At 37.5% G+C, this 13,855-nt stretch overlaps 2 protein-coding genes across 5 annotated transcripts; both read right to left on the reverse strand.

Annotated features, from left to right (window-relative positions):
• Positions 1-90: 90 nt before the first annotated feature.
• On the reverse strand, positions 91-8,934 carry LOC117634161 (formin-like protein 13). 4 transcript variants are annotated; one of them, XM_034368111.1, is made up of 17 exons: positions 8,540-8,934; positions 7,337-8,037; positions 6,175-6,396; positions 4,326-6,091; positions 4,118-4,241; positions 3,836-3,907; positions 2,950-3,048; positions 2,832-2,873; positions 2,452-2,532; positions 2,317-2,367; positions 2,142-2,223; positions 1,838-1,932; positions 1,553-1,624; positions 1,359-1,475; positions 1,207-1,275; positions 1,058-1,124; positions 91-696 (listed from the first exon to the last, which is right to left on the reverse strand). In XM_034368111.1, the coding sequence occupies exons 1-17, from the start codon at positions 8,610-8,612 to the stop codon at positions 524-526; spliced, it is 3,906 nt and encodes a 1,301-aa protein (XP_034224002.1). In that variant the 5' UTR covers positions 8,613-8,934; the 3' UTR covers positions 91-523. The 4 variants fall into 4 exon arrangements, 2 of the variants coding, with proteins under 2 accessions (XP_034224002.1, XP_034224003.1); XM_034368112.1 differs by lacking the exons at positions 2,832-2,873; positions 2,950-3,048; XR_004586739.1 differs by lacking the exons at positions 91-696; positions 1,058-1,124 and having other exon boundaries at positions 1,359-1,453.
• Positions 8,935-10,748: 1,814 nt separating this feature from the next.
• LOC117635548 (protein STRUBBELIG-RECEPTOR FAMILY 8-like) lies at positions 10,749-12,864 on the reverse strand. The gene is made up of 7 exons (XM_034369850.1): positions 12,543-12,864; positions 12,315-12,356; positions 11,860-11,994; positions 11,536-11,759; positions 11,315-11,452; positions 11,021-11,197; positions 10,749-10,940 (listed from the first exon to the last, which is right to left on the reverse strand). The coding sequence occupies exons 1-7, from the start codon at positions 12,862-12,864 to the stop codon at positions 10,749-10,751; spliced, it is 1,230 nt and encodes a 409-aa protein (XP_034225741.1).
• Between the last annotated feature and the right edge of the window lie 991 nt (positions 12,865-13,855).

A 13,855-nucleotide genomic window follows, 5' to 3' on the forward strand; every position in this document is an offset into this window, starting at 1 on the left:
GCCTACTGGAATAGAGGGTAACGAAACCAAATAGAGCCCCTCTAAAGCATACCAAATTATCAATGAAAAAAACAAAAATAAAAGTCAGCAAATTAAAACATAATAAATTTATAGAAAGCTGTGGGATGGGAACTATGACAAAAATCCCTTCGTTTTATTTACAGCAATAAAAGAAACTGGCGCATCATCTATATATCGTACAAATCGCCTACTCAAAATCTGCATTATTGAAACTCTCCTATACGTACCTGGTCCAATATGAACAATAAAAGGCGCCTCTCGGAGGACAAAATCAGCCTTGCATTGCAGCATCATATTCTGTCACTTCATCACAGCTCTATACCTACATCCGAGACTCTAGCTAATTTACATTCTATTCCCAATATCGATCAAAATCTATGCCCTCTTGGCAATGCAAGTGGGAAAATGAGAAAAGGAAAAAGAAACTATTTCTGCTCAATCTAATGCTCATATTATAATTTTTGTCTGAGATGAGGAGCACGGCGGATTAGAAACTGGATCATTATGCATTGCCACTCTTGATTGGATTACGCGACAATCGTTCAGACTCCTTTGAAGCACCCATCTTGGGCTTCTCGCTTTCTGCTGCTTTCTTCTTTTCAATCTCACTCTGCTTGCAGTTTTCGTCATGGGCTTTGATGAACATTCTAGCAAAGTTCAGCAAAGTTGAGACAACTGCAGCAGTAAATTGAAATGGTTAGAAAGGTAGCACGTGATTAAAGTGATTATAGTTTAATGCTGACTACATTCTATTAAGCACACCACCATATACTCATGGTCGATTTTTCAAGAATTGACAAACCACCACATACATGGCCATCAGTGACCCAAGGAAAAAAAAAAAAAAAAAGGATAGCAGTCTTGACTTTTGTCGGCAGAGAAGACAACAGTACTCTTATGTTTAGAAAGTAAAATGGCGCCAATATTTTAATATCACATGATCAAGGAAGATGGTCAGTCTCTTTATAAACGGTCCAGGTCCATATCGTAAACAAGTCCCTAGTGGAATGGAAGGTCTAGAACTCTTGGTGAATACCTTGTTCGAAAGGGCAGCGAGCAGGATCCTCTCCAAAATAAAGAATCAGTGCATCCACATTTCTACCCTGCGACGTTCAGCTCCAAGTCAAGAATACTATATCAAACATTATAAAACCTTGAATCAGTGCTCATCAAGCAAAGACTTACCACAGTAGAATATAGTGAAGCCAAAGTCCTCACTTCCGCTTCAGCAAAACGGAGGAACTCCTTTAGAATCTGAAGGTTATGAGAAAAACTACAAGTCAAAGCCTGAACGTCAAGCATAATATCTGTGACCGTTATTACTGCCACAAAATTACCTTACGGAAATTTTCTGATATAGGACCATCATTTTCTGAGGTGGATAGTTCCTGCACAACTTTCTCTAATCCTTTACTTACAGCTTGCATTTCCTCTGCCAAAAATTTCAATTGTATCTATAACGCATAGAAAAGTCGGTCAATAGATACCCAAAAAAATCCCGAAAATTATGGACCAGACACAAAAAGAATACCTTTGACGCAGGTTCTAAGCTGGCTAGGTCTTTAGAGAAATCTAGAACCTCTGGTAGTTGGTCAATGAGTACCTAGAGGCAAGACCAAACAAACCAGAAAAATGCATATTAAAAAGTAAATTCAAAGAAATACACACAAACAAGATTTTGCATTCCACCAAACTACAACACAGTTGAGAATATACTTTAACAAACATACAACTGCAGTAGCACTCAGAAAAGAATGTAATGAGAAAACCATAATTAAAACACACGGTCTAACAAAGATATTCCATAAGAATCTACCTTACAAAGATAGTGCATAAGAGTCATCTTGTGGTTCCTTGCGCGAGTCTCAATGAGTTTAAGAAGGCTATCCAACCTAAATCCGATAGCAGAGCCTAAAATATAACATCAACTATGACACTCAGAAGGAATAAAATTGGTAGTACAAATCAGCAGCATAAAAACTGTTGCATGTGTAATTCAGACCGAACCCGTGAAATATGAACGAATATGAGCCTGGATTCAGATAAAGTATTGAAATATGTGCTTGATCTTTTGATATTGTATAATGCTAAGATCACAATTCAAATTAATTTCAACCTACCCCGAGCTGTCCCCTGGTTCAGTGCATTTCCTAGTGAAAGAATTGTCTGCATAATTCTTTTCAATTTGACAGAATTCCTGATCTGATAAAGACCACATGTAGCAAGAAAAATGAGACTTCAATAATCTTTGAATGATTACCATCTATGGTTGAGGAAAAAGAAGGATGAACTTGCCTCTTCTGATGCAGAGTTCACAACATTCAAGCTATTTCTAAGGTCAGAGACCTACATGGCAGTTATGTACCATCGTTAAGTCTTAATATAAAACCCAAACAATATACTATTAAGATGATAAAAATGTTAGTTTACCTGAGAAGAGAATTGTATTTTGAATGAAAAAACTCTGAGCTTTGATTCTACTCGAGGTACTTTCATTAACTCTAAGAGGAACTGCCATCAACATTTAAAAATCAGTAAAGGAGTCCACGTCCACGTGTATTAATGCATAAAAAGTACACCAGATAATAACTCGATCATCAATTTGAAGATGACTCTAAATGTGTTTACAATTCTAAGAACCCCATATCCACCATCAACTACGTCTAAGAAAACAGACAACAAATTAAACCTCAGAATAACCCATGAACATGATATGTAATGTTGTATATCAAGTAGTGTATGGATGATTATTCATCCTGTTTACGAGGCCATGATTAACTAGCATAATGCAACAGTGATATCCTGCAAACCTGTTCACATTTTCCTAACTTCTCCTTTTCTCCAGTATAGCCCTGAAAACAGAATTATAGATTACAACCTTGAAATGAATTAGCGAACCTTTTATCTTGAGAAACAGTTTTGATGTACCTTAAGCAGTTCCATCTCCTCTTTTGTTGGACAGAACTTTATGAGGTTCTCAACCTGGTCAGCATCCAATGCTGTATCTTCCAGGGCAAGCACTGATTTCTGTCAATGTTACAGAAGAAGGCACATTGACAAGGATAACCAATAATCTGATGAAAGAATCCACTACTGTGTGATGCTTCTAAGACCATACAATTCAGATATTGAAAAATATTGCTTTAATGCTGAAAGAAGGTTGCTTAGAATTACAGCACTGTCTGTGAATTAGACACCATTGCTTAGTGATAAGAGGTGATACATGCTACAGTAGTTTGCAATGGCACCTCAATCATCACTAGTAGAGAACTGAAGAGTTGAATGCAACCATTCTGGCAGCAAATGGGGAGAAGTTTACTAAAGTTGGAAAAGACAAATATAACAATACACAGACCATAAAATGCCTCTGTACGGAATAAGATGTTTTATGTTGCAACTTAAACAGAAAAAAGTTCAAGTACCAACTAATGTGAAAAATATAGCTACATAATGACACCACAATAAAGGAGTGGAATAAAATAAAATATTTACAAGAAAAAAACCATGGCGGTTCTTAAGACTGCCATCATTTAAAGCCATTACCCATGCCTTTGTTGGCGATCATTCAACTACTTCAAATATTTGGTCAGGTATCGTGCCCATAATGAATTTACAATTCAGTAGTTAAGAGTCTTTTTCAATTTTTTATAAATTTCACGATGCACACACACTGTGTGTGTTCATGTGTTTTGGACAGTATCGATTACATCAAGCATCCATAGAGTTGAGTTCTATAGTGGTTGAAAATTAGCCTGGAGTAAATCTTAACTACAAATTATTTGTGTACAAATTTGTAAAGTACGATCAAGCTTACCATTAACTCATTCAATGGAACCTTCACCTTTGAAAGCATGATTTCACAGTTATATGCCCGTCTGTGGTCAATCTGCATTAAACAAATAAAAAGCTAGATATAGATACGATTTTCATGATAATATAGCGAACCAGGCTGAGATGCAAGCCAGAAAACAAAACACATAAAGCTCATTCATGACATGACCGCTATGAAGTATAAGGATGAACACAAACCACGTCAATAACAAAAATCCATATAGGCAACATGTTCTTCATCAACTGAAGGTTGAAAGAAATTTACCAGTTGAACTTTATCAGATTTAGGGGCAACTGAACCCTGTGTAGTTGATTTCCTGCCATGATCTGAAGTTGGAAGTGCCGCTGAGAAAAGATTCTCAAGCTCTGATATGTCAATCTCTGGAGCTCTGTCTCAATAAAATAAATAAGAATGTCAGACGCTGCAAGATTTACATGTCATAAGTCTTCTCTTGTAGCAAGTTAGTTCATACTTGGAGGCTTCACCAGATTTTTGTGCCTCAGCCCATAAGCTTCCCTGAATTGCTCTGGATAGTTTCAACCAGTGCAATGGCTTCAGTTTCTTTGCATTATTATTCTTTGAACTTATGGTACGTGATAGACGTCCTTTCGCATTACCCGGGGAAATAATTGGTGGCGGTGGAGGATTCCCTGTCTTCGAGCCTCCTTTACCAATAGGAGGTGGAGCAGGGGGGGCAGAAGGAACTGATGCAGTGGCAGCAGTAGGTGGTGGTGGTGGCGGCGGCACTGGAGATGAATTTGTAGTGCCTCCAGCTTGCCCTGAGTGAGTAGGAGGAGGTGGAGGTGGAGGTGGAGGAGGTCCAGAACCATCAGCAAGGTTCTCTTTCAAAGGCAGCGTTGGAGGAGGTGGTGGAGGAGTTGGAGGAGGCCGAGCAGACGTAGTAATTTGAGAATGTGGAGGAGCGGATGGTGGATCAGGTAAAACACTGCCAGAAATGGTACCTGAGATTGGCATCCCATGGGCACCTGGATGACTAGTAATAGATGGATGGGTTCCATCCTGTGTATAGGTTTCAGAGTCTTTGGAAAGTGATGAGTCCTCAGGTTTTGAAACTGATGGCGGCACTTGCTGTGGGGGAGGAGAAGAAAGAGTTTTTATAGTAGAAGTAGTCATGGAAGGTCTCAGTGGAGGAGGTGATGAAGGTGTTGGTGCTGTAATTGAGACACTTTTGACTTCTGCAGATTCGGGTACACGTGAAACATTCAAGGTTGCATCTGGGACACCAGGATATGCAGTGACTGAATGGGAGACTTCCTGTCTCCCAGAAAAGTCATGATCATTTAACAGAGGTTTTATGCCACTAGCTTGGCAGGTGTTTTGATATTTTGGCGTGGGCTCAGGTAAATCTTTCCTGGAATTAGAGGAAACAGGGGTTGATTGAGAAGGTTGGGGCATCTTCTGGCACACCGAATCATGTTGATTGGGTGACTGTAGTGCAGTATGAATGTCTTCAGGTTTACCATCCCGTTTACTCACAGCAGCATCTGGAGACTGCATAGGTGAGGCGACGTGGCTAAATATCTCCTGAACTTGAGTGAATGCTTCCATTGGGGTTGACTGAGAAGGTCGGGGCATCTGCTGGCATACTGAATCACATTTGTTGGGTGGCTGAAGTGCGGTATGAATGTCTTGAGGTTTAGCTTCCTGTTTACTCGCAGTGGTACTTGGAGACTGCGCAGGTGAGGCCACATGGTTAAAGATCTCTTGAACTTGAGCGAATGCTCCCATTGGGGTTGACTGAGAAGGTTGGGGTATATGCTGGGATACTGAATCACATTGACTGGGTAGCTGAAGTGCAGTATGAATGTCTTGGGGTTTGGCTTCCTGTTTACTCACAGTGGTATCTGGAGATTGCAAAGGTGAGGCCACTGGATGCACCTCAGCAGAGGAGAGAAGGTTCTTAGAATTATTTTCAAGATTTAACTGTTTCTTTTTCTTTTGGATATTTCTTGGACTTGATTCCTGCAAGGAAGTGTCATTTCCAGTACTTTGGGAAGAATCATTGTCCAACTTTTCATGGGCGATGTTTGATACACCCATTTGTTGTAGCGCATTTAGTGTGGCATCGACCTTGGGATCTAACCAATCCACATAGTTAAAGATCTCCTGTACTTGAGCAAACGCTTCCATTGGAAGGCCCTCTTTATCCTCAAAGCATGAAATACCACCCAGAATAATGGATGCAGTCTTGACAGCATCCATCTCTGAAAAAAGGATCTTAAACCATATGGTAGCCAAACAATTTGTCAGGAAAAAAACAACAAAAGAATCAAAGGCAATCAGAAGAAGCAGAGACACACCTCTACTCTGAATTTCTTTGGAAATTGTTCCTTAGCATCCCACAACATGTCAATTTCATCACGGTTGAGCATCAAAATATTAGACCTAATAAAAGCTGTATTAAACATGATGCGGAACATCATCTCTTCACGTTCTGTGTCATCATGTAAGCTAATGCACTCTACCACAACATCACCTTGAATATGGCAATTAATGTCAATTTTAACCAGTTCACATTCTGCCTGCATTGGTTTTGAACATTTAAAGATTAGACCACATCTTAGTTGCATTATATATGAAAAATAAATGGGAAAAAACATATAAGGAAAGTGAAGTTCCGCACAGATCAAAGCTAAGAAAATAAGACTGGAAGTTTTTGCTTATCAAACTCACTACCAATCAAAGCTCCATGAAACCAAGCCTGGTCCGTCACCCAACTTGCACAACAAATACCTCTTTGATCTAATCTTGTGAGTTAATTACATCAAATTAAGTTTTAGTTGACCAATATTAGACCTATTAGGATCCCAGTCAAGATCAAGACAAGTTAAAACTTAAACATTACCCACTAATTGTTAAATCTCCGAAAAAAAGTACGTCGGGAACCGAATGTAACTAATGTCATAGTTTGGATAACATTTACTAATTCTTCTTAAACTTCTGACAAGGAAAGTACAAAAGTTTGCTTCAAGAAGAACTGGTGGCTTTTTCCTTTCATTGTTTTTTTTGTCTTATGAGTGCACAGTAGGTGGTCGTTGGATTAATGGTTCCATTGGCCTAGGGCTGCAAACCTGACAGGTAAGACATCTCCTAGTTGAAATACAATTCGGCATCAGTTCAGATAAGTAGGCAATATAAGGCTCTAAGCCTTGCCCCTTCAATGCAAGGTATCTTCCCTCAAAATCAGCACAGGTTTGACCTCAGTCAGATCCCAAATTACACCATTTCAAAACAATTGAGAACAGACATTTTAAAGCTAGGTAAGTCATCTCAAGGTAGACATTTTTACATTAATGAAAAGCAAAATATGGACAAGGCAAATGAACCTAATCACGTTTGACTGATTATAAGGGAATGATGAACCTAATCACATATGAACGTATAGTCAACATCCATTTAGGTCAACAACCATTTAAATGAGTATATGATTATGTCTTAGTAAATAAAGAGAGATAACGTCACCTGCTTGTAAGCCCGGATGGTATTGCTTCTTTTTGGAGTTGAGTATAAGACTCTGGGAGTTCGATCAGTAACAACAAAAGGATCCTGTCCATAAATGCGAAATAGAGGACGGCAACCACCCTCCCCATCAAAATTAGGAATAAATCTAAAGATGACGCAGTCCAAGGTAAGCGCTCGATCCAGAGGAGGCCATTCCAAGGCTACATTCCTCCTCGAAACGTACTGTAGATACCTCAGTTGAGAAGGGATTGGATTTAGCGGTGATAAAAAATGCAAAAGCTCATGGGGAGCTTGCCTATAAACCATGTCCAACGTCCTCTGCTCTCCACTATACTGTTTCCGGTAAATCAAGAGCGCAGCTAGCATGAAAGCTAAAACAGGCCAACCTCCACGTTCACAGTGCATCAAGAGCACATTATGCTGCCCAAGTGCTAGCCAACTTTCACTTGATCTAAGAAAGTGATGGATCAACTCAAGTGTGAGCACCGGACAACCTTCGAAGTGTCGTGGGTAATCCATTATGGTCATATCGTACTCAGACAAGATGCTGGCCATCTGGCTTTGTGCCACTCCATCATGAAAATTGAACACCAAGAATGAAGCATCAGGTAGGTGATCTTGGAGTTGACCAACTATCCCACCTATGTAAACTTTATAGTTTTCTTCCTTCCAAGCATCGGTAGTGAAGCAGCAATCAAAAACTATATGTAGACAAAGAAACAGCCGCTTACGGTCAGGTCATACTATATGCCTAGGCCAAAACCACAACTATTCAAAAGGAATTCCAACATACATTTCCCCTTCACATAAGATGGCATCATCACTGTGAGAGTCTTATGCAATTAGCAAGTGTTAAAGCAATCCGAACACACCCATCTACATTCAAGACTGTTCCTTAATCATCCCTCTTTCAACAAATGCAATACGGTACATGTATTTCAAAAGTTTTTTAGACGAGCTGCTGCCGCTGCTTCTTTTTTATTATTTTATTTTTGTTGAGTAGACATAAAAATACGCAAGTGTTCATTATTTAAATTAACAGAAAACATTGCTTAATTAACTGTAAGCATAGTTAAATTCGGATTGGTACCATTCAATTAATGACACAATATATATATCATGATTCATGTGTGTGTGTGTGTAAATGTTCGACAGCCATCACAGAAGAAAGAAGAAAAAAGAAATATCGAATTCGAAACGCACCGTAAACTCGCTCAGAGATCTCGAAAAGCCCATCAGGCGGCTTCCGATAGAACAATTTGCGCAGCAACGCCATCTCTGCTGTCCAATTATTCCCAAACTCTCCCTCCTATCAAAATCAAAATCACCCTGCCTACAATTGCCGATCAATCACTTATATGTACACATATGCATATATAAAAATGTAATGTTTGAATGAAATTTGTTAAAGTCGAAATGAGGAATTTGGTAGAGCAAAAGGAATTCGGTACAGTATTTAGTTGGCTTCTGAGAAAAAGAATTTCGGATTTTTTTGCTGTTTTGGCTGGGTTAGAATTTCTGTCTGTGGATTAGATTGTCGAAGAAGAAGACGACGACGAAGAGTGTGATAGATAATTTGGTTTGTTACATTTTTTTTTTCACCAATCGACTTGGCACTGTCAGCTCCAGATGACGTGGACACCATCACTGCTCGACGTGTATGTCATATTATCCTCGACGTGGCTCCTTCTACTTTTCCTTCCCTTATTTTTGTCTTTTTTTGACATTTTAAACCTTTTTATACAATAATTTTTGTGTCGACAAAAAATAATAATAATTCTAAATATGGGCCTGAGTACGGAGCTGACCCATAGCCCAAGGCATGTGGACTTCATATTAGCATTTTGGAAGCTGGACTGAACAAATCAGTTTTTGTTGTTAGATCAGAGTGAATGCTTAGCCGGGATAGCTCTGTACTGACGAAATTCGTCGGGAGATGTTTATTTTCAAAATATATATAAATTTAGTATCTTCAGCTCAATAAATTTTTTTTCAATTTTTCTTTTTCATAATTAAATAATATCTTAGCCTTATTTACTTAATTTCATTAGTATTTATTTAGTGAATAATTAGTATTAAATATTTTAATTAACTCTGTAAATTATATTACTTAATAAATAGTTGTTAATTTTTAAAAAATTTTCCTTTAATAAAATATTTAAATTCTAATTATTCAATAAGTAAATAATAATTAGAGTAATTTAAAAATAGAAATCCAGATTTTGCTATTTAAAGTAAAGCCGAGTGGCTCTATGTGTAAAATATTATATTTAAATTGTATAGCCGGGTGGCTATACTCTATGAATATGTTGGAATATTTGAAAAGTATAGTCGTGCGGCTATACGCTTTGCATGTATTTGAATATTTAAAACGTATAGCCTCCTGGCTATACTGCTAAAATATTATATTTAAATAATATCACTGAGCGGTTCTACTCTATGAATACATTCGAATATTTTTAACTCTATAGCCGCTCGGATATACTCTTATTATGTATTTGAATATTTTAAAAATATTGCAAGGCTGTACTTCTTAATATATTCATAGAGTATAGCCGCCCGGCTATACTCTTTGGATATATTTGAATATTTTAAAAGTATAGCCACACGACTGTACTGCTTAAATATTATATTTAAATAGTATAGCCGCCTGGCTATACGCTAGGAATATATTCGAATATTTTAAATGTATAGCCGTGCGGCCGTAATATCATATTTAAAGAGTATAGCCGATCGGCGATACCCTTAAAATATTATATTTAAATATTTTAGCCGTTCGGCTATATGCTTTAAATATATTCGAATATTTAAACAGTATAGCCGCTCGGCTATACGCTTCAAATAAGGACTTCCCATTTTAAAGTGCATCCAGCTTTCTTCTGTTTCAATTGGAATTGGGGGTTTCTGAGGATATTCGAAGTCTTTGGGCGCTGGTTTTCGTGATTTTGATGTTAATCAAAAACCCATTAATGGGATTTTGAATTTGAAATGATTGGATTGGTGCTAAGGGCCTCTCATGGGGAGAGTTTCATTTTATTTCGCATGAGCCAGAAAATTATTTCTCATGCATGGATGAACCAAAAGAGCCTAAGTGGTGCATCTGAGTTTGTGTGTTCAAAAACCCTTCCTCCAATATCACCGCCTAAGATTTAAACACACTAATATCACCGCCTAAGATTTCCTGACTGTTAATGGAATCAAGTCATGTTTCCTAAAGAAGTGGAAGAATTACTTAGTGATTCTTTCACCCGGTTCGCCGCCTAAGATCAAAGCCCAAAACCTCCTTGATAGATAAATAAGAAGTTCCATGTCAACATTTTGAATACATAACAAGAAAAATGCAATTCCACGTATGCACAATTGTCTAGTGGTTAGAACAATTTATTTATTTTTGGATCAATCTCGTTTTGTCTCAGACTAAACTTTGTGTTTCTTCAAGTTTTCGTACAATTTCTTCCATGTATGGCCTTTCCCGTTCACTTGGAGCTGTACATCTAACAGCTATGGACAATACATTTCGAAATTCAGAGGAAACATAAGCCCCATTTAAACGTGGATCCGCCATGCCACTTATACTTGCTCCTTTTAGTATTGCTTCCCTTGCCTGTACGAATTGCAACACATCAATTAGGCTAGCTACATTATTTCATCACTGATAGACTATATTTGGGATTTAGAGCAAACCTCCTCAACCACAGATTTTGATTTCTTTCCTGTCAAAACTTGAAGCAGAACAACCCCGAAATCGAAGACGTCGTTTTTTATGGTTTGTAGCCCTTTTGTTTCATTAGGCTTGCAGTTTGATAAGTTGGAGTCTACAATCTTGGCTTCAAGTTTCTCATTCAGAAATATGTTTGATAACTGAGCCATCACCCAAGCAATGCAAGTGCATGGTCATTGGTTAGTAATAACCTCTCAAACTCAAAAGACTAGAGACCATATCATTTGAATATTAAGTACTGCATCAAATTAAATTACCTTTAAATCTCCATGAACTATTTTAGCCAAGGCATTGTCATGGAGAAAACATAAACCCCGAGCAATGCCGATCGATATCTGCATTCGATGTTCCCATGTCAAGATTAGTGTCTTCCCATTACCTGCTAGATAATGTGACTGCATAAATGCACATAAATGGCACAAGAGTAGAATCATCAAATTATCAAGACAAGAGGCAATCATTTGATTGTAGGTTAAACCTTACCAAGAAGCCAGCCTGCTAGGTTACCATTTACGCAATACTCATAAACAAGACAGTGCTCTCCTGTATCACAATATCCCAAAGTGGTCACCACATTAGGATGCCTTATCTTGGCTTTCCTTATTACCTCTTCGCCGAAATTTTGAACTTTAATGATCCCCTGATTAAGTCTCTTAATTGTTGTTGGCATTCCACTAGGCATTATCCCAACATAGAATTTCCCTGAAAGAATCTGTGAGTTTCAGCTGTAACCCAATTTTGAGTATTCTAAATTAAATCATATATATTGATCAGTCAGCATCATATGGTTCATAATTCATACCAAGTGTTGCCTCTCCAATCAAGTTTGAATCATCAAAATGGTTGGTAGCTTTCAACACTTCATCTTGTGAGAATAGGTAAAGACCAGAGCAGTTAAAGAAACTCCTGGATTCTTCCTCTACTGTCTTCTTGGAGACTAAAACCGCAACAACAAATATATATGAGTCTTTGTTCTTAATTTTCGATCTTTGGAAGAGGCTAATTAAAAGAATGCTCACCAGATAGGATTTCGATATCTTTTTTGTTTGCATATTGCAGTTGCTTCCTGGTTATCTGATAAAGAATCGGAGTTATAATCACCAGTGCTGCCGCCAGGATTACTATGGCAAGAAGCTTCTTGGAACCCAAGATATGAGCTTTTATACATTTGTTATTAGTTGTGTTAGAACTAAATGGGATGACATGCAACTATAGAAACAAAAAGTACAACATTGAAGGTAACCTCTTTTATGCTACCTTTGTTTTGATTCTGTGTAGGGCCTATAGGCCATGGAGACTCTGCAGAAACACAGGAATAAAATTAACAATCTGTGAAACAACATAATTAATGCTTCACATACCAGGATATGGATCATATCTTACTTATTTCATTCCACAAACAAGAAAAAGTTCCGCGAACCAAGTTTGGGGATTGAGCATCTGAGCTAGCAAGACTAACAAGTAGAGCTTCAGCGCACCTGTTACCTGATCTATTTCTTTCTTTTAGAGCTTGCAATGATTGCCTATAAGAAACAACACAATCGAAACACGCTTCATCGCTATGATTACTGCTGGATAAGCCTTTACAATTGGACAGTAAAGCGTTGTACATGTCATCCCCAAGAAGACCAATGACTGAATCAACATTGTTTGAGCACAGGTTTGGTGTTGAAGAACAGATAAAATCTTGGAGATCACAGTTGTTAATATTGGTTCTGTGGTGAAGGTTTTGGAATATGTTGGTGCAATTCTGAGCTTCAGCAAACTCAAGGAATATGGATCTAGATTGACTAGCTTTTATAGTCATTGCTTGGTATAGAGATTGAAGGGCAGAACTGCAACATGACTGCATTACTAAAGGTGTGAAAGAACCTTCTGCTAGGTCAAAGCACTGGCTTTGGGCTTCATAAGGGAATCTGGTAAAATCCAATGTGCAAGTACCTGGTGGAAAAACAGAAAAAATAAAAAAAACTAAGTGATGTTAAGAAATTGTATATATCCCATGTATCTATGTTGTTATTGGTATTGGTTTTGCATATGCTTACTTGAACTAATCATGTGGGGCTTGCAAAGAAGTGTGAATAAGAATAGGAAAATAAAGGGAGTGGCCATTGTGTTGTGATGTGAGCACTGCTTTGAGGTTTCTGGGCTGAACCTTTTTTGTACCACAGAAACTTGAGGGAAAATGATATTTAGAATCCTCTAGGAATTAATGTGATAAATATGACCCCTTGAATTGATATTTGAAGTATATTGATTATATATCAGCAGAGCATCTCAATGTTATGGCCTAAAATATGGATAATCCTTTGAGGTGTAGACAAGTACTTTGACTCAGTCTGAGAATAAGAACCTTTGAGAATATCATTTTGTTTCTTGGAAGATGGTGTCCTCAGCCGGCTGGATGGATGGGAGTATGTTTGTAAGTGTTGAAAGGGTTGAAAGGCTTCAGTCCAAACAAAAAGAATTGAAGACAGAATTGAAAATTTGAAAAGGTTTCTTGACCATTGACCAATCATGCAAAAAGAAAGATATAATCGATTTGTTACTTTCTTGCCAATATGTAATATGCCATCTGATTTTGTTGTTTGTTCTTGTATTAATTTGAAAGGGTCAAATAAATTACTGCAAATTTTCATATATGCTCAAATTTATTATTATTATTTTTTTTAATATAGAGGTATTTATAAGGAAGTATAATTCTAAATAAACATGAAATAAATTTTAATTAAAATATGACTAAATTAACTTATAAAAAATTAAAATCCTAATTAAATAAAGACTCGTCCACAAAAACA

The sequence above is a fragment of the Prunus dulcis genome, chromosome 7 (genome assembly GCF_902201215.1).
Source record: "Prunus dulcis chromosome 7, ALMONDv2, whole genome shotgun sequence".
In the NCBI taxonomy this organism is placed as follows: Eukaryota; Viridiplantae; Streptophyta; class Magnoliopsida; order Rosales; family Rosaceae; genus Prunus; species Prunus dulcis.